This window comes from Pezoporus wallicus, unplaced genomic scaffold, assembly GCF_028554395.1.
Source record: "Pezoporus wallicus isolate ANWC-B61680 ecotype Strahan unplaced genomic scaffold, APGP_CSIRO_Pwel_v1 contig_5690, whole genome shotgun sequence".
In the NCBI taxonomy this organism is placed as follows: Eukaryota; Metazoa; Chordata; class Aves; order Psittaciformes; family Psittacidae; genus Pezoporus; species Pezoporus wallicus.
Genome location: NW_026642407.1, coordinates 760,171 through 785,570, shown reverse-complemented (window position 1 = coordinate 785,570; position 25,400 = coordinate 760,171). Strand labels below are relative to the sequence as shown.

At 38.9% G+C, this 25,400-nt stretch overlaps 1 protein-coding gene and 1 long non-coding RNA gene across 3 annotated transcripts in view; one reads left to right on the top strand and one right to left on the bottom strand.

Moving 5' to 3' along the window:
• SYNPO2 (synaptopodin 2) overlaps positions 1-25,400 on the top strand; it is an 80,053-nt gene that overhangs the window by 35,737 nt on the left and 18,916 nt on the right. Inside the window, exons 2-3 of the mRNA XM_057429908.1 lie at positions 18,752-18,903; positions 23,146-23,939. Coding sequence (XP_057285891.1) covers positions 18,752-18,903; positions 23,146-23,939 — 946 coding nt within the window. The remainder of the gene's footprint in view (positions 1-18,751; positions 18,904-23,145; positions 23,940-25,400) is intronic.
• On the bottom strand, positions 15,820-23,309 carry LOC130610225 (uncharacterized). Of its 2 annotated transcripts, XR_008975002.1 has the most exons (4): positions 23,090-23,309; positions 21,492-21,563; positions 20,204-20,513; positions 15,820-16,116 (listed from the first exon to the last, which is right to left on the bottom strand). It is a non-coding gene; the product is annotated as an uncharacterized LOC130610225 (long non-coding RNA). The 2 variants fall into 2 exon arrangements; XR_008975001.1 differs by lacking the exon at positions 15,820-16,116 and having other exon boundaries at positions 20,084-20,513.

Here is a 25,400-nt window from a genome sequence, read left to right as displayed (position 1 = left end):
CTGCTTTAGTATTTCATATCAAAATACTTCTCTTCAGAAAACTGAGTTTTAAACTCAGACTGGTTTCCGGTTGGCTTTGGGTTTGTTTGATTTATTTTAATATCACCCCACTCTAACTGAACAGCTTTTAGCATTCATATTTCACTTCTGTGAAAAAATACTCAGATACAGAAAATTACAAAAAAGACACACAGAACTGTAGCTGCATATAATACATTTTCTGTGTCCTCAATACTACTTTCCCTGAGTTTCAATTTTGGCCTTACCTCCTTTTCTTTTTCCTTCTGTCTTTTTATTTTCTTCCCACCAACTAAAAATTCACAGGATAGTTTTAAACTGCATATGCAGGGTAACAAACAGTACTCTGGTCTGCAAGTAACAGTTACTTAAAAAATAATCAGTTTATCTAATACTGCACGTATTTGATCTATTAAGCAAAAAAAGACAAAACAAAAGAAACAACGACAACAACAAAAAATCAGATCTACACAGATTTATAATTTACTTTGTGTGTGCTCTACAGTGGCCACTTCTGAAAGGGGATGACTAAGTGTGACTGTAAGGGAAGATAATAATTATTTTCCTATGCTCAGATATTTTTATTCGTCTGTTTAATGGTTTCACTGCCCCCTGCTGCTTGAGATGGGAGCAAAGCCTTTAGGGAACGGCTTAACTTCTCTCAACAAGCCAACTGTATGTAACATTACCCGACTTGGAAAACCTGTAATAAGAAATAGTAGCCTCCCTTGCTGAGGGGAGTTAAACCTGGTACACTAGCAAAGCTTTCTGTTAAAATAACACGCAGTTAGACTGAAGGCCTTTTTTGTTACCTCATTAAGAATGTTTGAACAACACTATGCTGCCTTGTACAAAGGGCATAGTACATGTGTGCACTCAAGCAATAGGCTTCAAAAAATTCAGTAATTACCAAGAAACTGAGACGTAGTGTGTCTTGGATCTTCTCTAATGTTCAGTGTTTAAAATCTCACCCTGACTTCAGACCTAATAATAATGAAGATTTAGTCAACACATTCATTTGGGCCTTCTGGTGGTTATCAATATGATATGTAAATCCAGATTTTTAAAGTACAAGCAGTTTTTTAACTGTGTTTAGTATACAGGAGGATTTTCAGCACAGCATAGAATGGTCTGGAAAAAAGTTCGTGACTTGTATTTAAATATTTGATGTAATGGCATAATGGAATGGTACTTAGCTCAGGACAAGTATAATGACAATAACAAGGGCAGCAACATGGTGAAAATAGCAAGTGATGATACTCATCAGACCTGCTCCAACAGTATAATTTCATATCGCAAATACGAAAACCTCAATTTAACAGCTTGTTCAGCACTTCTCACTCTGTTCAAAGTATACACATAGTGTCACACTGCAGTTGAAGATGTTCTGGGGATCACAGTAACTTGACACAAGAAACTGATGAGGAAGAGACGCAGCTAACACCAGCCAATTAATAAACCTCAGGAAGTACTCTGAGGGTTGGTTTTGTGCACTTTTTTTGTAAAAACAGATCAAATTTTAAGCAACTATAATATGCTATCTTCTATAAAAGCCCCCACTGATGATGCTTCTTATGCAGCCACATTCAGACTGCATTTGGAAGTCTACACTCACCCATATTAGACATGCCCATTCTCTCCTAACAGTCTTTCCTCTTTCTCCAGATATTGTTTTTACTGTCCTAGCAAAAAGCATAGCCCCTTCCTTAGACATTACTCTGTGCCTTAGCTGTACATTTAGCTGATGAATGAAAATTTCAGCTGTTTTCATCATCACTATCAGTTATTTCAATTACTTTCTATTCTCACAGAATACCTCCTAAAGAGCCCAGTCACAATCAGTTATTGTCCTCCCATCGGTTACAGCATGTATGTTTGCATCCAGACCTCTCTAACATGGAAATCTATATACTGACACTTCTTATACTATCATCTACTCTCATACAGTGACCCTATTGTAGCCAAAGCTAGCACAGCCAGGACCACCTGCCTACACATGACCATTAATATCATTATCTTGGTGCTCTCAAAGGCATACAGAGGAAACTCCACACCCTGAGCACTGTGCCACACAAACAGTAGCCTATTATTTCTGCTGACACACTACCAAATGCTTTCCAACATTATTCTTAGAATAAATATCTTCCTCCATATGAGGAAATTTTGATGCCCAGTCCAAACATTCAGTATTTACACGCCTGAACATGAAAGTGAACTCTTCAGTAGAATCTCAGAGCAATATAACCTCCGTATATATGGTTCTAATGTATAGTTCTTCCTGAAAGGAATATGACCACCATATTAAAAAGAACAGAATATTTACCAGATTTAAATAAACACCCCAAATTTATAAAGCCTCAAATAGAAGTTATGCTAGTTAATGTACGATTTTAACAGCGTCAGCTAGGGTTTTCTATGTGTGATTTACTATAATCCCATATAGTTTTCACCATAATATTTTCCATCTGACAGGAAAACAAGAAAGGGTGAAAAGCAAACATTCCCACATTTACCTGGTGTTCATTATATAAAATGTGTGTATATATATATATATATATGTATAGTTCTAATGACAAACACATATGCTCACATACAAACACACATTACCAAAAGGAAGTAATTAAAGATCATATGGAAATCAGACATTGGAGGGAGAAGGGTGAGGAAGAAAATTATCCAGTATATGGAAAATTCTTCTGCTCTCCTCAAAAGAAATTTTCATATTATTAAAGAAATTATCAGAAGTCTTTATTTTCTCTGAGACAAGAATTTTGAAAGGGCAAATACTTGTGAGGTGGAAGGGAGCTGTTGTTATAGTCTGGTTGTAGTGAGACTGCTGATGACACAAGATGCTCAAGTAACACACTTACAAGGCTGGCCTCATAAAATGAATACACTTCCTTGATAATGCAACTAATGACCATGTATGATACAGATCGACCATGGAAAGTCTTGAGCTTCACCTTTCCAGGCAACAGGATATACACATCTCCTCCTGGGGACTGTATATTGACCACCACCCTCATGGTTTTTTGCTTTAGTTTTGGTGGATTTTTTTAAATGCCAGCCTGCCCACCATTCCAGTATCTTAAATACTGTAATAATGAATAAATAATAAAAGAAGTACAAGCATTGCCTAGACAGTTGCTATTTCCAAACATAGAACTTAATAGAAAAACAATTATTTAGCAGTTTTCCTCAGTGTCATTTCTTTTACCCAGTTTCTTTCACTTCTTGTTTTTGTCTCTCAGAACAAGTACTATGGGAAATATATTCTAAAACAGCTACACAAAAGGACTCCAGGATTACTAATACTTTTATAAATATTTTGGAAGTTAGTGGCTTTTCAAACAAATCTTTATCCTTAACTAAATTCAGGCTTACGCAAACACACAAAATACAGCTGTTTTCTGTAACTTACTGTGTTCTGCGCTGCTGAATTAATGTTCAACTATTTAAAAGACACCTGATGAAATCACTGTACAATAATGACCTAGAGACTGATGGTGTTTGTTTACAGTATAATAGTGTTGCGTAATCTTCATCTCCTACAGCAACATTTCAGCAAAAAAATGCTGCATTTTTCAGAGATTCTTAACAGCCTGGGCTTTCCACCTCACTCACTATATCCATTAAAGAACTTACTTTCCTTTTAATTTGCAGAGTACGTTATTGTCTAACAACATGACTGGAGAATACTATACACTGAAAACAGAAGCATGCTTATGTAGAGATGAATAAGAGAAATACATTAGAATATAAAGGGAAAAGGTGCAGAGTTAGTTTCTAACAGTATTAAATCAAAATCTGAAGTTAATATAAAGTAAGAGCTTGCAAGTAAAATAGAAAGATAATCCAATTTGAATGATCAAATAAGTATCCTAGTACTCACCCATTTTAGATGATCAATTGACAATGACTAGAAGTTCAGGTATGAAGTCATGGCTTTTTCAACTTTTTTTTCAACATATTCAGCTGATGTAGAGGAAAAAGCTCAAGTGATGCAAGTTCACATACCTTGATGAAAGCAAACAAAAAGAGAGCACATCTCAGTTAAGACTTCCCTTTCTCTGGTCCAAAAGTTAACCTTAGAGCTTACAGACCTCTGTTATTGCTTTGGACTAGCATCTGTATATTAATGTATTTGTATTTATATTGTACAAAAGGAAACACTATATATAATAGATTTACATCACTATTAAACAGTTAGCATTGTTCAAATGGAAGTTTTGATTTATTTAGCAGTTACCAGTTCTAATCTCCCTCTGTACAACTGCTAATGAAATGGAAACAAATGCAAGTGCATAACAGGTAGAGCAGGTAGTTTTCAGTGGAAATCACACTGAGAGAGTTAATTGAGAATACATTAAAACAACTGACCAGGTGTACAATATTTTGACAAATGTCTTTTCAATGTCATAAAATTCCTAGGTTTATTAAGAAAAATGACAAGGATGAAGCTCACTGCCATCTGAATGCACAGCCAACAAAAGTCAGAATTAAACCCTAAAACCTCAACCAGTTAAATGTTTGGAAAACAGGTTGGATATTTGCTTTATCCCAGAAGGAAACTGTTCAGGAATTGGGGAGAGGCAGCCTGGGATTCCTGCCTGAGACAGCTGCGAGGAGGATCAAATTAGGAACATGTCTTTGCTGCAGAGTAAGTCAGCACTACTGATGACATTTAGGAAGGAAGAAGGGACTGTCATGGGAAGATTTCTTGGGTGCTTTCTCAGTGAGGCAAGGGAAGGTACAGAGCCACTTCATAAGGAGAGACGGAGAAAAAAGTCTGTCTCAAAGCAGTTAGTTTCTTCAACATAGACTGGGAATGATGAGGAGGTCGGTTTTGTGGCACTACTCCAGGAAGGACTACGACGTTGCAAAAGGTCTTTCACACAGTCGTACTGACCAAGTTCCTTAAGTTTACCATGATTAATCCCTCACAATTCCTGCAATTATCTTAATTTTTCTATATCTCATAAATAGCTCCTGGACATTCTAATGACAAAGGAATAGTAAAAAAGCCCTCGAGCTCCTGCCTATTTGCCGCTACGGGGCACTGTTGCTTTGCGTAAAAGTCTGGGGAGCCCGTGCTGTTCACCTCCCCTTTACAGCTAACATCTCTTTTTAATACATTTCCTTTTGGTGTAGTCCCTGTACTTAACAACATAACAAATACCCACAATGCCAGTAGTGCCATCCAGTTGTTCTGTTCCTGCTCCGTATTCAAAAGCAATATAGCCAGTATATAAAGCTGGTTTCAGCAATGAATCTGCAAAGGTACTTGCAGGCACAATAGTCTGGCTAGAGCAGTAGTTCCCCAAACTACTTGAACTGCTTCTCATACTTTTAATAATAAGCCAGACTAGAATGTCAGTGTATTCAAAAGCATTCTAAGTGCACTTTTCAATGTCAGTAATTTTATTTTTTTCTGAATAACAAAGCAGAGGATGTTATTTCTTTCTCCTGCTATGCCTGGTTCAGTGCATTGGGAAGATGAAGGAATTTCCTCATCCAAACTATTCAGCAATTGCTGCCTCTGCTTCTGCTTTGTCATCAACTAGTCTGCCCTGTCATATCTTCTGTGTGATACAAGACTGCTGTCTTTCCTTATATTACTGGAAGGCAGATATCACTTCCAGTTGCTGTATTTTTTCAACCCTAATTCAGATAGTCTCACTGTTCATAATTTTATTTACCTGAAGCCAAACAGGCTATGCCACAGCTAGCTAGAAAATATAAAAACATAAGTAGAAACTCAAGACATATTAAGACCAGTATTAATTCAGTCCTGCCTCCAATTTAGAATTCATTGCAGGCGCTGTGTCTGACTAGAGCAGAAATGGACCCAGTGCCCTTAATTTAGCTGTTATCTCATCTAGTCCTTACTCAAGCAAAAACATATTGGCCCCAACTGCTGTGGAAACAGCTGCTAAAACCAATGTTACCTGGGCTGTCTCTGAGAGTTCAACCATACCAGAAAGTCCCCCGTGTTTTTCATAGACAAATTACTCCCTGGAAGCCAAACAGTTCCTCTTAAAACTGCAGTAGAAATGACATTGAGAAAGTTAACTAAGAACACAGGTTTAACCAATTCCTGGGGATTAAGGCTAATGGAGTTATATGTTTCCTGGATAATTCTATGTAAGGAAATAATACGCTTCAGAAGAAGGCTCCCCAGCAAGCCAGCACTTCAGACACTACTCCATTTTTCTGCCATTAACTGTGACTACCATATTTAGCCCACCTGATCACTTTATCTCATTGTTTTTCTGCAGGACGCTATCAGTTTAGGTGCACTTTGTACTCCGGATTACTAAGAAAACTGTAGTTGAAAAGAGTGAATCTCTAACATCAAGTTTTACCTGGTTTCCCATGAAGGACATGACAGTAATTTGTTGGGTTTTACCAGTGTTGTCACCTGTTAGCATAGTAAGTTGCCTTTTTTTGGCATCAAACTTCTAAACTTGCAACCACTTCCCTCTTGCATCATCAGTTGTGATAGAGCCTTCTGTCGGATATTTTTAAGGCCTAAAACAATTATTTCCAGAACTTGAGAGAAATTATAATATTAAAAAACAAATATTGGGTTTTCAGTTATGATCTCCTCACAAAAGACATCCAAGTCAGCATGTCTTTGTAATTTCCAGTTTTATACAGAATTTTCTCCCCACTGAGTAACAAGTACTCTCATACATTATAAAACAGTAATGGTCTCCCCAACACAACCTTATATAGCTCTTTGAGTAGAATCTCTCTCTAAAAATAGAAATCTCTTTGACATTGAAGCTCCAGGCAGCATGGAAATGTCGCATTTCAAGATGAAGTTTTTAGAAAGCCTGATTTGTATTTCCTTTGCAAGTGTCCCACAAATGTGCAAAATGCGCTACCTGTCATGTCATGAACTTTTAAGTAAATGAGATTTTGTTTGCAGCCAGTGCTGTTGCAGCAATAGCTTCTTAGAAACAAGCAATAAAAAAAGAATGCAGCACTGGCAAAAGGCATGCGATTTACAGCTCTGCAAAAATAACACCCTTTCTTCTACCCTCTCTGCCCTCAGAAACAACTGCCAGCCTTTCCCAGACTGCCTGACTGGGCAAGATACCCTGAGTTAAGCTCAACACTTGCACTGAGGACAGAAGGACAGATTGAAAACAAGCAAATCTCACATGTCAATGTAGCAGTTTGCCAGTTCTCAGGCACGCATTCCTCTTAGGAATACACAGGAAGGAAAGGGCAGGGAGAACACAGATCCTCTTGGTTCAGGTTCTGAAGATACAGACAACTTGCTCTTACTAAAAGGGACATAAAAACCCAACTCTGCCAGCATGCCTGAATTGGAGACTGTAAGAATAGGAGGTCTAATTCTTCAGAGCACTAAGCCCAGGAGTATTAAAGAGAGCTCAGCACCTCTGTGTCAGACTTGCTCAGACACAACTGCAAGGGCAACAGCCATAGATGGACTATTGACACGGGAGCCAGAAACCTGGCTCAGCTTCCACAGTTACAGTCTGAGTAAAACAGCACTTCCTCAATGTTTTGATTACAACTACTTGACATGCCAAAAAGAAAGAAATATTTTTCCGTCACTTTAATATCCTCCTGGCAGCATATTTAACATGAAACTAAAAGTGCTGTTATTTCCAAATTAACAAATACAAGTGAGTACCGATCTTAAAATTCAAATGAGATGGGTATATGATTCTAGCCTACCATGAGAGAGGATCTTTCAGCCTTCAGTTCCAGGGCAAGTCTACTTGCAGATACTTCATTTTTAGTCTGGCCGGCCACACAAACTGGAATTCCGATATACAGCTTCATGCACTATTTTATTTAAGACCTGAAAGGCAGCTCAGGAACATTAATCTTCGTATCAATTTCATGGAACATGCACAAATTGACAAATGGATTCAAGGACTGCCTATATAAGAAAGGATTGAGGCGCTGACCAAGTAAATCTTCGCAACAGTCACACTTATTCCTATTCATTTTATAATTATATTTGGTTAAAGGCATTTCAGACCAAGCCACTGAAAAAAAGAAGGAAGAATTTTAAGTGACCATTTGCATCTATGACCATTTTAAAGATTGATTAAACTAAGGTAAATTCTGAATATATTCTAAGCTTAAAAAAAAAAAAAATACCTGAGGCTCAGGTATTCATGGCAGAATATGGTCTTTGTTTGATTAAAAGCACAGGTCTAAGTAACTTGCTCAGCATTGTTTTCAGGTGAGTGGCAAAGCCCGCTTTTGCCTCCTAGTTCCCCGCATGCTTCAGAAACATCTCTTGAGAGTGTGCAGCCACCATTTACCCCTTCATTAGGGCCTCCAGCACAAGCACAGAAACATTGTCTTCCCTGTTGGGAGAGCAAACCCAAAGCACATCACTGACCTCCCCTGGTAGGCATGGATATCCTTGGCATGCATCCACTCTCAAAGCTATCACTGCTGCTTTCTGGACGGCTTTATCTGAGCCACTAGAGAGAGGTGAGGCTGCAGAACATCCAAATTTCCTGATGAGTCACGAAAAAATGGAGCTGTCTAGGACAGCAGCAAGGCAAAACTGGGAGGCCTCTATCTATGTATTGGCATCCACAAAACATTCATCTGGTTTGGCAGAACTTTCCTTTCTAAACACCAAGATGGGTTCGTCTGATACTGCCCTCAGTTTTAAAATGTAGTTTCGAAACAAAACACCTGAAGCATGAGGGATGCTGAGTTTGCATGCTTGCTTTATTTGTCTGTTTAAATAGTGCATCCTGGGAAATTTGTCTGAAACTCTATTTCATGACTAAAGCCATTACCCAATATAAATTCATCCATAAACTAAGATATGAAGAATCAGGCAAGTAGAGAAATGACAGAGAATAGTGAAATTTGGGTGAAACAGTGAAATAGGCAATTCTGAAATTTGGCCAGTACTGAACCTTCCAGGGAAGTAAAGAAGCTTGAGTCTAGCTGACTTATTTTGAGAAGTGAAAGAAATAGTTCAAGAGAGAACAACATAATAGAATTTAACATGAAATCCTGGTAAGTCAAGCTACCAGCTTTCACTGAGGACCATTTTCTTTAGTCTATTTGCAAGGTGTTTTTAGTTGAACAGTCCAGTTAAAGATTGCAAGCAACAGGAGCTAAACTCAGTCCCTGTATTGAGCTCTAAGCCGGGTTTGTGCCATTGTTTGATTCATACTTCTCCAATGGCTTGGAACTTTGCACCTTCCTTTGGCCACTTTATTTGTGCATAACACAGTAACAGTTTAACGCATTTACCAGATACTTGTGTTATTTGGTTTCTTTGAACAATCTGACTCACTTATGCTAATGTAGCCCCAAAACCTCCCCACCCTGTAATCTGAGATCTGGCCCAATTGTGCTGAGCACTGTACACACAGAAAGCTCTCATAATAAAACACAGTGTCACTACTTTCTCCACTGCAAGCAAGGCAAAGCTTTTAGTTACCTATTCATGATCTTTCTGCTGTTGATTGAGCTGCAGCCTCAGCAGTGAAGCAAGCAGCAAGAAATACATCATTGGGCACACATTTCAATCTAACCTTGACATCATTGACAGTGACAGCTACAGCAGCCTTCACTGAAACAGAAACCTGCAAGATGGCACTTGTTTCTTCTCACTGCCTTTGCTATTCCTTTTGGAAGGAAGATCATATGCCATGCTCATGTATTTGCAAACTCATGACATAATGTTAAGGGATTGTCATAAACAATACCATTTCAGGGAACGGACTGAGGAGGCTGAATAACTATTTCCTTTTTACTGTCACTGGAGCAGTTATGCTCTAAGGATTAAATGTGTTGCCTCAAATCTAGCTTTGTAATGAGAACCCTCCCTCCTTTCCCTCTCTGCCTGCTCTCCACCCTACTCCCCCTTCAAGGCAATTCAGGCAGATGACCAATGGAGTGAAAACAAGACTGGGGAGCCACACAGAACAGAGTAATTGATGCAGGATATGAAGATGGTAATGAGTGAGTTTGACAAAGTGCACACTAGTAGTTCAGTGGCTCATTTGCCTGCTAGTAGGATGGAATTTATGGCCTGTACGTCACTAAATAAGAATACAGTCATCCTCCCACGACCCCAAAAAATCTGCACACCCCTCATGTCCATCCGTGTTTCTCCAAACATTGCCTAGTTTGAAAGGCAGGTCACAGGCTAAACCATGAAATTACACAAACATGCTTTGGACTAAACAGAGGGAAGTACAAAGATCTCCAGCAAACTTTTTGCCTCCAAACTTACCATTCTTCCACCAAGACATAAAAACTTTCACATCTTGGCACTCTTCTTATCGCAGTGCTGGATAACTTACCAGCTGGCAGTAGAGTCTATACTCTTATTATTCAAATAGACTGTCTTCTCTTCCTTGCTACCTTTGACCTACAGCAAGGAAGATACCAGAAGTGGTCTGAAGCTCCCAGTGATGTTCCTGGAATGATGCACCCACTACTATTGCTCAGGTTGGTGCCAAAGGGCAGCCAAAACTGCAAATTATCAGACTCAGCCTAATGGCTCTGCATGCTCTGTAATCAGTCATACTGAAGACTTGCAAATCTGCCTCAAACCTCATTCACAAACAACTTCTCAGAAGTTAGTTAATTCTAGATTATGTAGCTTATTTTACAGATAGTAAAATAGTACAGATAGTACAGATAGTAAAGGAAAACCAGTTGCAGCTGAAACTCACAAGCCTGCCTCAATTCTCCTGAGTCAAATCTCGGGACAACTTCAAATTTCACAAAAGCCTAGAGCAGTCCAGGGAAAGCAAAGAACCACCTATGAAATACAGGAACCATTTAATGACAACTGAATGCAACCTTGCTCAGTATGAACACTGGTCTGCTCTCCTCTGCCTTTCAGTAGCACTGAAATGCCCAAACTGCCCTGAAATTAAAAGAACTCAAACCAAATGAGTCCATAACTTGGCAACAATTCTGTTTTAACCAAAGATAGTAAGCTGAGCTATCTCTGCTACTACCAGTTGCAACCTTGGCTCTGGAGCCCATAGCCCCAACTCCAGTCAACACTGAGGGATGGCCTATACAACCTCCAGCAGGGATGAATAAGCCAGAGCAAATTTTATCCTAACTGATTTCACAGCTTAACATGACAAATTATTAGCCAAAATAGCACAGCCTGTATCCACAGGCTCCTTCTGCCATTATTGTAATTTCCACTACTGAAGTGCAGCAAACAGTAAGCATGTTTACTAACCCAACATTAGGCCCTATGGCTCTGCTAGCATAACCCACTCCAAGAATGATGCTTAATTGCCACCTGATGTCTTTACTCATCACAGCAAAAATGCTTGTGTTTAGGCTGTTCCTCCAATCCTGATTTGAGCCTGGAATCTCAGTTCCACACTGCCATCTCAGAACCTGAAAACAGTGTTTACCTTGGTGCTTTTCACACACGACACTGCTGCAAAAGCAGTAAGAGCTTTTGCTCTTTAATTTACATCCAGAAGTTTGGAAAGAAGTCTGTACAAACCTCTGGATAGCTAATGTTGATCTTCATTAAGTCAGAATATGACTCACTATGTCAGAGGCCTAGAAAAATCAAGCATTGTGTCAATGTTTTAAAAGGATAAACACAAATAATTATATGTTCTGGTATCAGCTCTGACTGTATTAATGGAAGAGTCAGTAGGGTGACGCAAAGAATCAGGAATACGTAATTCATGATTACAGAAGGTTGCATATTTGAATTCTCTCCCAACAAGACTAACTCTGTCAGGGAAACTTGTAATCACACTTTTTCTGAAGGATTTACCATGGCACCTCGGATTTTGTCTGAGAAAGTTAAACCAGCTCAATCCTAAACCACTCAATATACAGTATTAATTTCTTTGTAGTTTAAAGCCGTATGAATGCAGTTCAGAGCTGAGGACAGCCTCCTGACTCCAGCACCCCACCTTCTGTTTCTGCCTCCTCTCCTTTTGGCTTCATTTGCCTCCAAGGACCTGCAGCTCCTCTTCCTAGAGGGTGGCAGCTGCTGGCATGGCTCAGGCATGTTCAGTATCTTCCTCATACAGTTATCCTATTTTCTAGCTCTGCACCTAGACCATACAACACTACATGATGTGATACAAACTCAATGCAACAGATTAAAATGTACCTTGTATTGTGTATTTCACAGTTAAACAAAGAGGAAGCATATGGCCACTTTTCCCTGTGATTTACAGGGAAGAACAGAAAAAAAGAATCTAATATTTTTTTATCTCCCCCTCTTTTTTTCCTCCTCCCCTCTTTTTTTTTTCTTTTTTTCTTTTTTAAGCTTTTTCTTTTTCTTTTTTTTTTTTTTTAAGAAACTGAATTGCAGGTCTGAAAGTGCTTAAGTTTTTAGTTACTGCTCACATACCTTTGCTGCTTTCTACCAGCAGCCACAAGTCTAGGCTTTAAATGCTGTTCTCTTTGTAAGAGTGTGCAACTACCCTATTACTACTTTAGCACCGCCTGAAGGTAAGTACTTTCAGGTGTCAGGTTTTGTTTTTTAACTTTCATTTACCTGTCCTTTGATTGCAATATTAGAAATGTGCCACTTTTTCTACTGGAAACACCCAGTGCATGGTGTTAGGACCATACTAACAGTGCAGTTATATAGCAGTTTCACTGCCGTATCAGTGATAGCAGAGCTCAGCTCAAGATCAGGCAGTGGATAGGCTTACCACAAGTACTACTTCCAATGTCGCCTCAAACAGCTCAGTAGCAGATAATACTGACATTTTAATTCTCTGTTTATTCTCTCTTAACCCTAAGACAGAAATTCTTTTCTCCAGGCAATAAGCTATACTGTAGTTAAAAGACTTTTGATGGTATCTATATACTGAAGCACTCAGTAAAGATGCATTATTTTCTCAGTCCCAAAGAAGCACTGGCAATTCAGTTATCTCTCTGCACAGGGGGCAGTGAGAAAGAACTGAAAACGTAGCTAGAATGCTCATGGAGAGATCTAAGTTGGTTAGGATTTGAAAATAAGCCAGGAAGTATATAGCCAGTCACTATTTAAAGCGAGGCAAGAAGAAAAGGGGAATGAAAATAGAGCAGACAATGCACAGCTATGCTACTGAAAGGCAACAGCATCATTTCTCTTCTTGTCACATGTTCACCAATTCACCAGCAACACTAGTAAATCATCACAACATTTTAATTTTGACACATCAACTACAAGTATGCAGCAGTACATCCTGGAAAAGATTAATTCATAGCCAGGCTATATGTTAATGTGCTGTACCCAACCTCACTATTGGGAAGTTTGCTGCATTGCCAGCATACCAGATCAATATTTCAGAGGTCATTATCTCATCCCTTTTTCAGCTGCTAACTTTGGACTGCTGCCAAAGAAAGGAAACCCCTAGGAAGATGACACCTAGTACATTAGGCAAGGCTATTGGGAATTTGAACAGGCTTTTCTTTTCACTGAGATCAGTCTGTTCTCTGGTTACAAACAGCACAACAGCTTCATCAATATATAAATGGTCAAATATGTGGGTCAACCCTCCCACAACAGTATGTATAAGAAGTCGTACCAAACTGCATTTGTCAAATATACTCTGAAGAGAAATGAACCAGATCTTCTGGTTCAGAACTGAAAGTTCTCACGTTATGGGAAAAAGGAGACAACAGTTGCCAAACTGCACCAGTGGCTCAAGAAGTGAGATTTTACACGTACACTGCGACAGCACTAACTGGAGACAGAGTTAAACGATAAACAAACCAATAACTATATCCCTCCGCAAGAATATCCCATGCACTTTTACATGGGTAAAACATGACTGAAGTTTGCTTTAGCTGTGTATGGGTAGGTAAAGCTAGAATCTTTAGGACAACTAGATTAATGGGTTTTAAAGCTAAAATTACCTTCACTTTATGTAGCTTAGCACCCTATATCACATATTTGCCATAAACTACCATAATATTATATAACACTGATACTTGGGCTTACGAAATGTGAAACAATGTAGTGACACCAAGTGAGAATTTTAAGTCTGCTTACCATCTATTTTAATATTCCAGCTTCAAACCAGTGTAATACAATTTGGAAAAAAACAAAAAAAAAAAAAAGGCCTTTAGAACCTTCCTCATACTAAAAACATCACTAATAGTTACTAAGTTACCTGCCAGAAAATCCCTGAAAAGAGATACTAAAATCTTAAGATTACATGCAGAAAGTTACGTCAAGTGGACAGATCTCTGTCAAGAACCCTTAACCCTTTGTTACTGAAGTTTGTCAGTCTGAAAGAAAACACAAAGCCACTGCTGATAAAGTTTGCAGTTGACATAACTGAAGTCATAAAAAATAATGAAGATGAACAACTGATCCACTGAAGTTCCATTTGTCTGGTAAGCCAAGCTATCTTGGGCAACATATTTCATCATAACAAAACTCAATGCCAGTCATCAAAGACCTGAGACTAACACCAAGGACTTACATGCGTAAATAAGGTTCACTGAAACTGGGTTCAAGCCTTGAGGGCCATACACTTAAGAGACTTCAAAAATCAGATAGGACATTCAACTGAATAGGCTCTTGTAGAAGCAACCCCTCAATAAAATAAACTACTCTCTCTGTATGGGCAAGGGACACAAATAGCAGAGAAGTGGATTTCCACTGCACCCAGTGGCAATATTTTCTGTATTTTCTGTTCTCTTGTCTAAAAGCTGCTGGAAAAAAATGAAAGATCATTAAAGAGTTCTGAGAATAACTCATAGTTTGGAAAGTTTGCTTTGAATTGAGAATATCTCTGAGCAAATATACATATATTTTAAAGCCACAGAAGTCTTACTTTAAGAGAGAGAGGTTTAGGATAAATGGATTGTGCTCATGCCCAGATTGTTCCTTTTCTCTGATTGGATCCTCATTCAGGATGAGCCATCACCAAACCTGATTGTTTAGTCAGACTACATCTGAAGCACACCATTTAGACACACATCCTAGCAGCACACCAGAACAAGATATAAATCATCTTTCCCAAAAGTCACTGGTAAAAAAAACATGAAATACCCTAATGATTTCTTAGTCACACAATTGGAAAACCAGGACTGCAGAGTGTCCTCAAGTACACTTGCCTTGCTTTAAATTACAACTCATTGACTTGTTACCAGGTTCAACATACCTCAACTTTCTGATCTGCTTATTTTATGGCTCAGACACACAAACAAGATAATCTGGTAAACTGAGTCCCAGCTGCTGTCTGTGCATCTACTTGTAGCCACAACAAACAGCAGGTGCATCTACTTTAGCTTTTTAGCTTCATCAGGGTTACATTTTTTTAAGCAAGTTTCCCTATTATCCTGATTTATCATATGTTGCTTCATAACATGAAAACAAAAGTGCTTTCAGATTAAATCATAGGAGCAGATTTAGTACCTGCTACCTGGCAAGGAGTCTTCAGGTGACAGAATGAAACTAGAGCTAGTTTAAAGTAAAAACACCTCAGCACACACAGCATGAAGGCTGAGTACTAAGCATCAGCATTCTCTACAAACCCCCTTCTTTGCCCCACAGTAGCATAAGCACAGCCACTGTGTATGCCTCAATTTATTCATCTTCCCCTGGTTAAGAAACTGACTGAAGTTGCTGTGTGCTGCAAACATCCATGATTACTTCAGCCACAGCAGCACCCCACAGATACCACCAATCAAGTTACTATCCTATGCTTTTTGCTCCCACATACCCATGCCTTTGGGATGTGATCTCTCAATAACATATGCTAGCACCCAGGCCTTACTCATCTGCAGTTTCCAGGCCTTCCTGAGACTCTTTGGACAGACACCAGTCCCTTACTGAAGCAGCTTCTTGTAAATAGGTTCCTGATGAGAGACTGAAGAGTCCTGCACCAGCCCCCTGGCCTTTTGTCCAGAGAGCATCACTGCTGCTGCTTGTGTGGGCTTGTGCTGCACAGGTAGTTCCTGGCTGCTCTGTGGTGCTCAGATAACAGCACACATCGAGAATAAATTCTTCACAAAGGAACTTTCCTCTATGATTAACATCTCTGTGGACATGAGGAATTGCTCAGCACTCGATATTTTAAGCAGCAGGGGGCACTCCTGACAGTGGAGGATTATGGATATAGGAGTAATCTGGGAACAGAAAGAAATTACATACTTCAGGTAACTTGTCCAAGTAATCCAGCACTATCTGAACTTTCTAGCAACAGCGATCTAAACAGCTGAATTGAGAGAATATTGTAACAAATGGGTCAGAATAACCTGAAGTCTTTATGTGCAACTATTTATATACAACATGTTAATACTGTTAAAAATTCAGGAGTCTAAAACTTCTTATGGGCAGAGCATGCACAGCATTGACTAAGTTTAGTATACATAGACAATGTTCAAATTTGGGAGGCATAGATGCCTTTGAGTGAGGCTGGGAGGAAGGCTGACATACAGTCACGAGAACCATTAATACATACAGCATGTGCACTGTGATCCTGCAACGGCAAAATCATGTTAAAGGTTTGATTTATGTAGATAAACCTATCAGTATAATACTGAGAGGAATTTTGCTCTAATGTGCGTATGAACGGAAATGCTACCAGAGAGAGAAGGAATGGCCACTTATAGCAATATCTATCCTGGATGACCAGTCAAAGAAGGGGCCAAGTTTTTGTATGAAGGTCCAAATACCTCAAAACTGTGATCTTTCAATAATCCACAAGGCAGCAAAATGGACTGAGAGATCCTTTCAAGAACTTGAAAAGGAAATTCCATGCCCTTGTCTATTTAATTTGAATCATACCAAGGAGTCTGCTTAAAAAATTGTGAAACCGGTTGAAGTGTCTAGCAACTCATGTATACCAGTTAACATGATACATTTGTACTTCTGCTTTTTGACATAAATCCCTAAAGTTATGGAATGGGTAACAGTTTCTCTCCTGAGAGAGCTGTAATGGTAATCTATGACAGAACTGACTCTGAATTCTCAGACACTTAAGAAACAGAAACAAGTTTTCTTCTCACAATCTAGGTATCACATTATGCTATTTCAGAGTTCACGTGTTCGAATTGCTGTTTACATGTTTTTTGAAAAAGGGTCACTGGAAATTCTTTCTAACATCCATATCATTAAATATTTACATTCAGGCCTAAGATGTCTTGTAAGATTTTAATAGCATATCCTCCTATTTGAAAAAATAATAACAAAACCTCAATCCAAACCCTAGTTCATATATGAAGGAAAACATTCTTAATACTGTCTAAACTGTCATTTCTTCCCAAAGCACAAGGATATTTATGCTCTTGCCTTACGGGAGATAAACAGAGCAGCATACCACTCCATATTTGTAAATGTTAACTCTACAAGGCAGAAACTGGCTTCTGTACGCACCAGGCTTCTGTTTCTTCACTGCTCAAAGAGCCATAATATGACATATAAGTATGTGTAAATTGAAACAACAAAGATATATGGTTGTGCCACAAAAAAACATGCTGTCTCAATATTTACTCCACATATCATCTTGACTCCAAGAAACTTCTCAAAATTGCCTCCAGAAATGCAACTTAAGTACCAACCCAGCTGTGTAATAGTATATCTGGGATAATTCCATGAGTCTGTGGGTCAGTTGCATCCTCAGATCTGGTGTAGATCAGAAGCAACTTTCCTAGATTCAGTGGGGATAACTCTGCTGCTGTAAGTGTGGCAGAATTATATTACTACTTTAAAAATTTTCAAGAAAATGCTCTGAGAATTAATAAGTATAATATATCAACCCAACTGAGTATCAAGTAAGGTAAAAGTACTCACACCAATATGTAGAAGACTGAGAGCAAATAACTCTAGAAAGGACCTTTTATTTGCATGTGTCGTTCTAGAATAGACTCCTAAAAGCATCCTGGTTAACAGAACATACCTGTTTGCCAAATATGTGCTTTTAAAAAAGCAGTCAACTGCATGGCATACTTTGAGTTGTGATAGAGCTGTCTCGGTTTTGTAATACAAAGACTGTGTTAAGTTACAACATGCTGCCAATGGAAAAAGAAGTGAAACAGCAAAAATCAGAGCTGTGTAAGATTCTTGAAGTACTTAGTAGGGAAGGCTAAACCTTAACAGGAGTGTCTTAAGTTTAACATATCAGGGCACCTACTCAGATGGCTAAACATGGATTTAGGATCCCCTGTGATTCAGATGTTTATAGTCTGGCAACTAAACCTACAGTTGGGCATCTAAGGAGAAGTGTCCAGCATACCAAAAGTCTTTATACCTACAGCTCTAACAGCATGCAGATATTGTCATTCTGCCTAGAGGAGCCTTAGGTTCACTTATCTTCTAAAATCTTGGTAGATTTCAGCTCTAGTAGTCCTTCATTTTTGGAGAAACTAATGAGATTTTTTTGCATTTCTGCTAACTCTGATCAATTGACTGTTGTCCCAGACTTTTATGTCTCCCCATTAAACAAAAAAAAAACCACACACAAACAAAAAAAACAAAAAACCAAACAAACAAAAAAAAACAAAACCAAACATTCCAGCCTGTTTGATATCTAGCTCACAAGCTCAGTAAAGCAGAAAAGCAGTTTTGTATTTGTTATTACTGGACAGAACAGTATTTGGGACAGGACAAGTTATTAATTTGTAGCATGAGAAATTTGTTCATGATCAATATTACTGATCGTTTTTCTTTTGTATGGACAAAAGTAAGTTGAGGAAATGGTTACTGTTGTTTTCAAATGAACGCTAATTGTGCAATTTGGAATTTGTTTTTGACTCACTGTAGGTTCGCAGCAAGAGCAAAGCAGCTAAGGCTGGACTTTGTGAGGGAGATGAGGTGGTGTCTATCAATGGCAAGCCTTGCGGAGACTTAACCTATGCTGAAGTTATCGTTCTGATGGAAAGCCTGACTGACGTCCTGCAGATGCTTATCAAGAGGTACAGGAATGCTCAGAATGCTTTGGTGCAATTCTGTTCAGTGAAGCACATGAAAATGGTTTTGAATGCACTCATTTTTTCAGACTTACACTGCAAGCTTCTGATGGTCCTCTTATTAATGCCTGTAACTCTGCTTGTCTGTATGGAAGAGAGAAGAAAGACAATTTGATCTGAAGGAACTACTGTATATAATTTGAACAGCACAGTTCAGGCACAGAATTTAGTGTACAGTCTCCAAATGTAAGGATTTTATTTTAGTATTAATATTTACGAGATGACCACTACCATATCTGCATACTAGCGAGTCTTAAGTTCAATTACTCTTTCCACCCCTTTGAAGCAGTGAAGTGTTGTTATTGTCCATAGATAGGGAAGTGAGGCTTACAAAAAGCAAAGCCTGTATAGATGGAGAAAGTGTGTTACACAGATATACCTTGATGATGACATGGCAAATGGTCTTCTTGGGTGGCAAAATGTGTTAGTAGACAGGAGGGGGAGAGGGTCTGGAAATCATGAATTCTATTTCTGTAGTTGTTATCACTTCGCTAGATGAGGTGGGCAAGTCACAGCTCTCTGAGTCTCAACTTCTCCATTTACAAACATTGATGTGTGAACTTCAGTTTTCTTTGAAAATGCTTCAAGCTTCTTAGAGAACCTTCCCATAAATTTGCAAGCAAGCCAGTATTACCGGTCATGGCACATCAGTCTATTCCAATGACTGGTTTGTAATTTGTCATCAGTGTAATATATGCAATCTTGAGTTCAGAATCACTTACAGTAAGCACATTCTTCCCAGACTTTGTGAATTCAGACAAGATGAACTCTGAATTACCTTCTGTGTTCAGGAAGAGGAAGAAGAGTAAGAAAATACCTGAGACTTCCACACTCCTTTTAAGGAATTATGGCTCTACCTTGAGCTACTGCAGTTCCCTGTGTCTGCTCTCTCATGGGCAGGACCAGGAGGAAAGAAGGGGTCACAATTTATCACAATAGCTAAGAGAGAAGTGTCATTGTAAAGGCTGAAAGCACTCTGGTGCAAAAAACCCACTTATCTCTGGTTACCAGGGATGTCTAAACAGCACATGAAATTCCTCTGTGGTTTCTGCAGCCTGTGCACAGGACCTTTCCTCAAGTGTCTAGTAGTTCAAAATTACAATTCCGCCTCCAAACAAAGATGCTCTCAAAGAGTATTCGTTTTATTTATAACAGATATTTTGCATGGCCTGTCTGTGCACATTGGCTTGGGCTGGGTAATATGATGAGATGAGGGGAACTGTGATAGCTGAGAATTACAGCTTACCTTCTCCATAGTGCATAGCGCTTGATTCTGGTTCAGCAGTGTATCATTTTAATGCTACTCGTGATATTTCCATTCTTATGTTTTTAATTCATGACTACTTGAACTGCACTTGTAAAAATGGTATTTGTGGCTGACTAGCTGCCTTCTTTGCAGCCACAGAAATAGCTCCATATGCTCTGACTCCTGCTTGTTGCTGCTCTGTAACTGATATCTGAGTTGGTCTGAAGGCCACAGCTCTAGCTGAAAGTGACAGCACATCTTCCATTTATTCCATTGTCTCTGTCTGAATGTATGGTGAACAAGACACATCCTGAAAATCAGAACCAAAACAGACCACATAATTCACTGTTTCATGGAATAAAACTGTGTCTGTTAGAAATCTAAAGAAAACTGCTGTTGATCAGCATTCTGAAAGTAACTAAAATGTACTAAAGGAATTCACTGTGAAAATCTTCTAATTTCTTCTCACTAGCTCATCTCCCCTAAATCCCAGCCCCTACTGGAAGTATCCTGCAGGGTATGAGAATAAACGGAAACATTTCTCTTTCCTTTCCACCTCCTTTGTGGATAGTAGCCCTCTCAGCACTACCACTGGAAGGATTTTCCAGTAAGTGTCCTAGCATCCTTCAAGAGCAATAAGAAGCAGATCCTTCCTTTCCAGAGTAGCCACTTGTTAGCAGCTATCTCAAGAAAATGCTGGAAATCATGAGGCAAGAATTAATGCCTAATTAAAGTGGTGCTCCAGTGGTGATCTTTACATCCAAGCATCTTTTGCTGGCAGGGAAGCTTCCAACTGTTCCTGAACTATCTGCACCCATAAGATTTTCATAAGCATTCATTGTCAGCCTAATTCTCCTCTGACGAAGCTTACTGGGAGGAAAATTAGGCTTTTAAAGTATTTTTTACAATGCTACTTGGCCTTTGATGTCTACAAAAAAAATTCCCAATCCCCTGTAAACCACAGTCAGTTAGTAACCAGCAGTGCCCACAAAATCTTGGGTTCACAGGATAAGAGGAAAGAGACATCCTGCAGGGCAGGCACTCTCCAGATGCCATGTGGAGCATCTTACCAACCTTTTCGACAAATGTTGAACAGATGTGCTGAGAAACATCAAGAGTGAGGACAGAAACAGAAATGCTGGCCTGTCCTTTTCACATCCGTGGTAGCAACTCTTGGGCTACTGCTGAATCTAGAAAGTAAATGTCTAGGAGGAAGTAGGGAGTGTGCTCAGTTTATACCAAAATGAAATGCACCACATAGGGAGGAAAAAATGACTCTCAGACAAACCCGGCAGTGCTGACACCATTTATTCTTTTCTGAAACTACACCAGGGGTGTTCCTGCAGTGAGCTGGAAAGACCTGAAACAAAAAGAGTAATTTGATAAACCAGAATCTTAAATGAGAATAAAGAGATCAGACCCAGTATTCTGTCTCTTGACACATGGATACACATTGATATATAGAGTAGAAGTACATCCATAAGTAGTAAAGGCCTTTTAAGGTGGAAATCTTTGTGTCTCACACATACACATAATCACTCAGCTACCAATAAAGGCTAGATGTAGCTGGCCCAGCCCCAGATTTCATATCTTACAAGGAAATGTTTACAGATTTCTGTAATTTATCTGTACTTAGGAGCAGTACAGTTGATCATCCAAATAGCATAATACGGTGGAATCCAGCAACACTCACAAGGAGCTCTCTAAATTAAAATCTGTCTGACCTTTATGTTTCATGGACTTTACACATTTTGTGCTATTTGAGGCAGACCGTGACAAACAATATGTTGCATAGCTAGAAAAGTAAGTGACATTGAAGTTTCTTCAGTGCACTGACAGATTTATTTCTTCTATTGCTTCTTCCACTCTTTCTTTGTAGGGGGAGTCCAAAGTTTCAGAATACCTGAGAACTGCTTTTGATTTCAGAAACCTCCACAATACTTGATATTAATACTTTTCTGCATACCTACCACTTCCATCATTTGAATTAGTGCTTTGCCACCTTCCAGTCAACAGAAAACCTTAATAACATGCTGCAGTCTTGCTGTATAGAAAACATTTTTTCTCAAATTAATAGCAGTCAGTACAGAAAGAAGCTAGAATATACTCCAGGAGTCCTAATACCAGTAAAACAGCCTAACTGGGCCAAGAGAATTAACAGTTTTAAAAAGGGAGCTACACTGAGGTATGAAGTAGGCTTCAGTAAGTTAAAGTAACTTTTGCCAGTTAGAAATAGATATTTTTAATAACTAGGAAATACTGTATGGGTTCACTACCCTTTTACACTGGATCACTGGAATAGGCCCAGAATGTTTTAATTATTCCATGATATATAAGGATGATATATAAAGGATGATTCACAGGAATTCTTCGAATGCGTATTTTCAGTATTCATTCCCCTCCCTCTGATCCTCATCCAGTACATTTCTATTCCTTAGAGAGTAAACTGCTTGGGACGAGGATGGTGCCTAAAACAGTTGTAATAGTAGCCACAGACCAAAAAATTAACCACCCTTCTGGTGCCATGCAAAGTTAATTTTCTCATGCATATGGGAAATATGTAAAGGTGCTGTCCCAGAAGTCTCAGCAGCATTGTCTGGAAACACTTTAATAGAAATGTGCCTGTGAAAGCATACCGATGTTAGGAATGATATAATTCAACAGTGCAGAAGGATGGTAATTGGATCATAGTTCTACCACAGCAGTGCAATCTCCCTCTTACTGAACTGTTAAGTTGAGGAATTTTGAAAGATACAAAACATGCTCCAATTTAAGACTTCTATATTCTGGGAAAATTTCTTTACTTCAATGGACTTGCCAGCAGGCACCACAATTAATATAGGGGAAAAAACACAATACAGAAATAGCTTTTGTAACTGTGCTTACAATTGCTGCGCTTACAGGAGCTTAATTTCTTGAATTACTTGTTTATGTATGTGCAGATCCTTCAGTGGAATAAATGAAGTATTAAGTGCTGGAAGAGAAAATGGACAAGATGAAAACATATACAAAGAGGACTATAGGGAGAGTACTACAATGCAAATTAACACAGCAGAAGAGATACCTCATGGAGATTTATGCATCACAGAGATACATAGTGAGTCTCACCAGGGAGCAGGAGAAAGGAACATGCACTTTTCTGAAACAAAACAAGAGACCACACAAAGCCAAAGAATTACTCCTAAAGTGACAGGCACCTCCAAAGTGCTCGTGACAGATGAGACTGCTCCCAGAGGGAAGACAGAAGAAAGAAGGCCAGGTACTATGGTTGAGCTGCAGTTGTCCCTCTCAAATGAGAAGCACAAAAGCGCACATGCTCCTGCTGTGACTCTCTTAGAGGCAGAAAATCGCACCCTTTCAGGAAGAGAACCCAGTGTACAACAAGATGGGACTAGCCCTGTAATCACGATTCCCCTGGACATGAAGGAAGACAACATCCAGTGGACAAGCAAAGTTGTCCAGTTTTCTAATGGCAAAGAGATCAAGAGGATCCAGGGTACAGCGCCATCTCTACCCAGGGTGGAGGTGATCCTGGACTGTTCAAATAGGGAGAAGGAAGCACCCAGGTCTCCGGTTGAAAGGGGGTGTGTTAATTCTCAAGTGGAGGAAGGGCAGTCAGAAGCACCTCCTTCCCTCCTCTCCTCTGCAGTCTCATCAGAAGGCACAGAGCAGAGAGAAGACAACCAGCACTCAGAAAGGGATCACAGGCCACTCAAGCACAGGGCAAGGCACGCAAGTAAGTATGTCTCATCTAATCATTTGCACTGCCTGAGGCTATCCTTTGTAACTTTAAATATAATTTCAGAATTTAGAATGCATTAGGAAAAATATGTTAAGAGGTGGTTTTTTTTCTGCAGTTTTCTAACGTTTCCTCTCTATTTTTCTTCTAAATTATGTTTCTGTTCTTGCTTTACATATTTTTTTCAGGGTAATACTTTGCTCCTGGTGATGAGCCAAGAGTACATCCATGCCTTAACTGTGCTGAATAACTTTGCTTAGAGACTTTGTCCTATTAAAAATACTTGCATCCCCCAAAAAGACTGAATTCTGATGGTCTTCTAATGTATATTCAGAGGCAATCTGTAGAACATTAACAAAAAAGCACGTTGCTTGAACATGTCTAAGTGAATCCTGCGGATTTCTCCTTTTATAGAAAAAACTTTGTGTTGTCATTCGCATCATCTAAAATCAAAGCCATGCCACTGCTCTCAGAAGTTAATAAAAAAAGCTAGTAGAAAAGCTCGATATTGCCTGCAGAAGAGATTTTGACAGACATTAGCATGTGTGTAAGTGTTACATGATCCTTCCAGTTTTGTCAGTCCTCTCTAGACTGTAAAGTGAACATGCTATTTCTTCTGACTCCCATACTCAGAGGTGAGCTTCAAAATGTGTCCAAGAAGTTTACATGCAACTAAATTTGCAACTGGATACAATATTCATTCACTGAGTGTAAATATGCATTATTTAATTATCTATTCATTTATTTACTATTTTATTCATTTGGAATCTTTCTATTGGCTGCTTGCTCTTTCCCAACAATGTTAAGAATCCTGCCTGGGGATTTAGCAGCAGTATGTCAAAGGTGCTTGAATGTGTGCAGTGATATACTGTAGCAACAAGCTATTTCATATGCAGTGTTGGAACTAGTCTGCTAACCCCCTGTTAATTCCTCTGTAAGCATATTTTTAGCATGATAAGCATTTGTATCTTATTGGCAAGTGGATTAAACAGTTACTTTTGCCTAAGTGTCTGTATGCAATCCACTATCTCTGGCATATTGAATGAAGCATAAAGAAATGTGCACATGCTTTACATTTTGGCTGTGAAGTTAGAACCAGCTGTGGGACTATGCCTGTCTTCTTTAGAGAATTACTTGCCTGCCTTCTGCAGGCAAAAGTACAAGGAATGAATTACATATTACACTATAGACTCGTCTTTCAAGTAGGATATAGATTCTGTCCTCTTCTCACCTCATCTATGACAATCTCAACTCCTTCTAATCTAGTGGCAGGACATTATCTTTAGGAACCATTGATATAACCTATGAAAGTGTTTGCTTTTGGTATTATTATTACTTGTAAAATACTGTCTACACATTAGAGCAAACAAATTCCCAAGCATAAGGGAACAACCTGTGTGCCGCAAACAGTATGTGTGGATTTTCTTAAATTAAAAACTACAATGCAGCAGTTAAGTC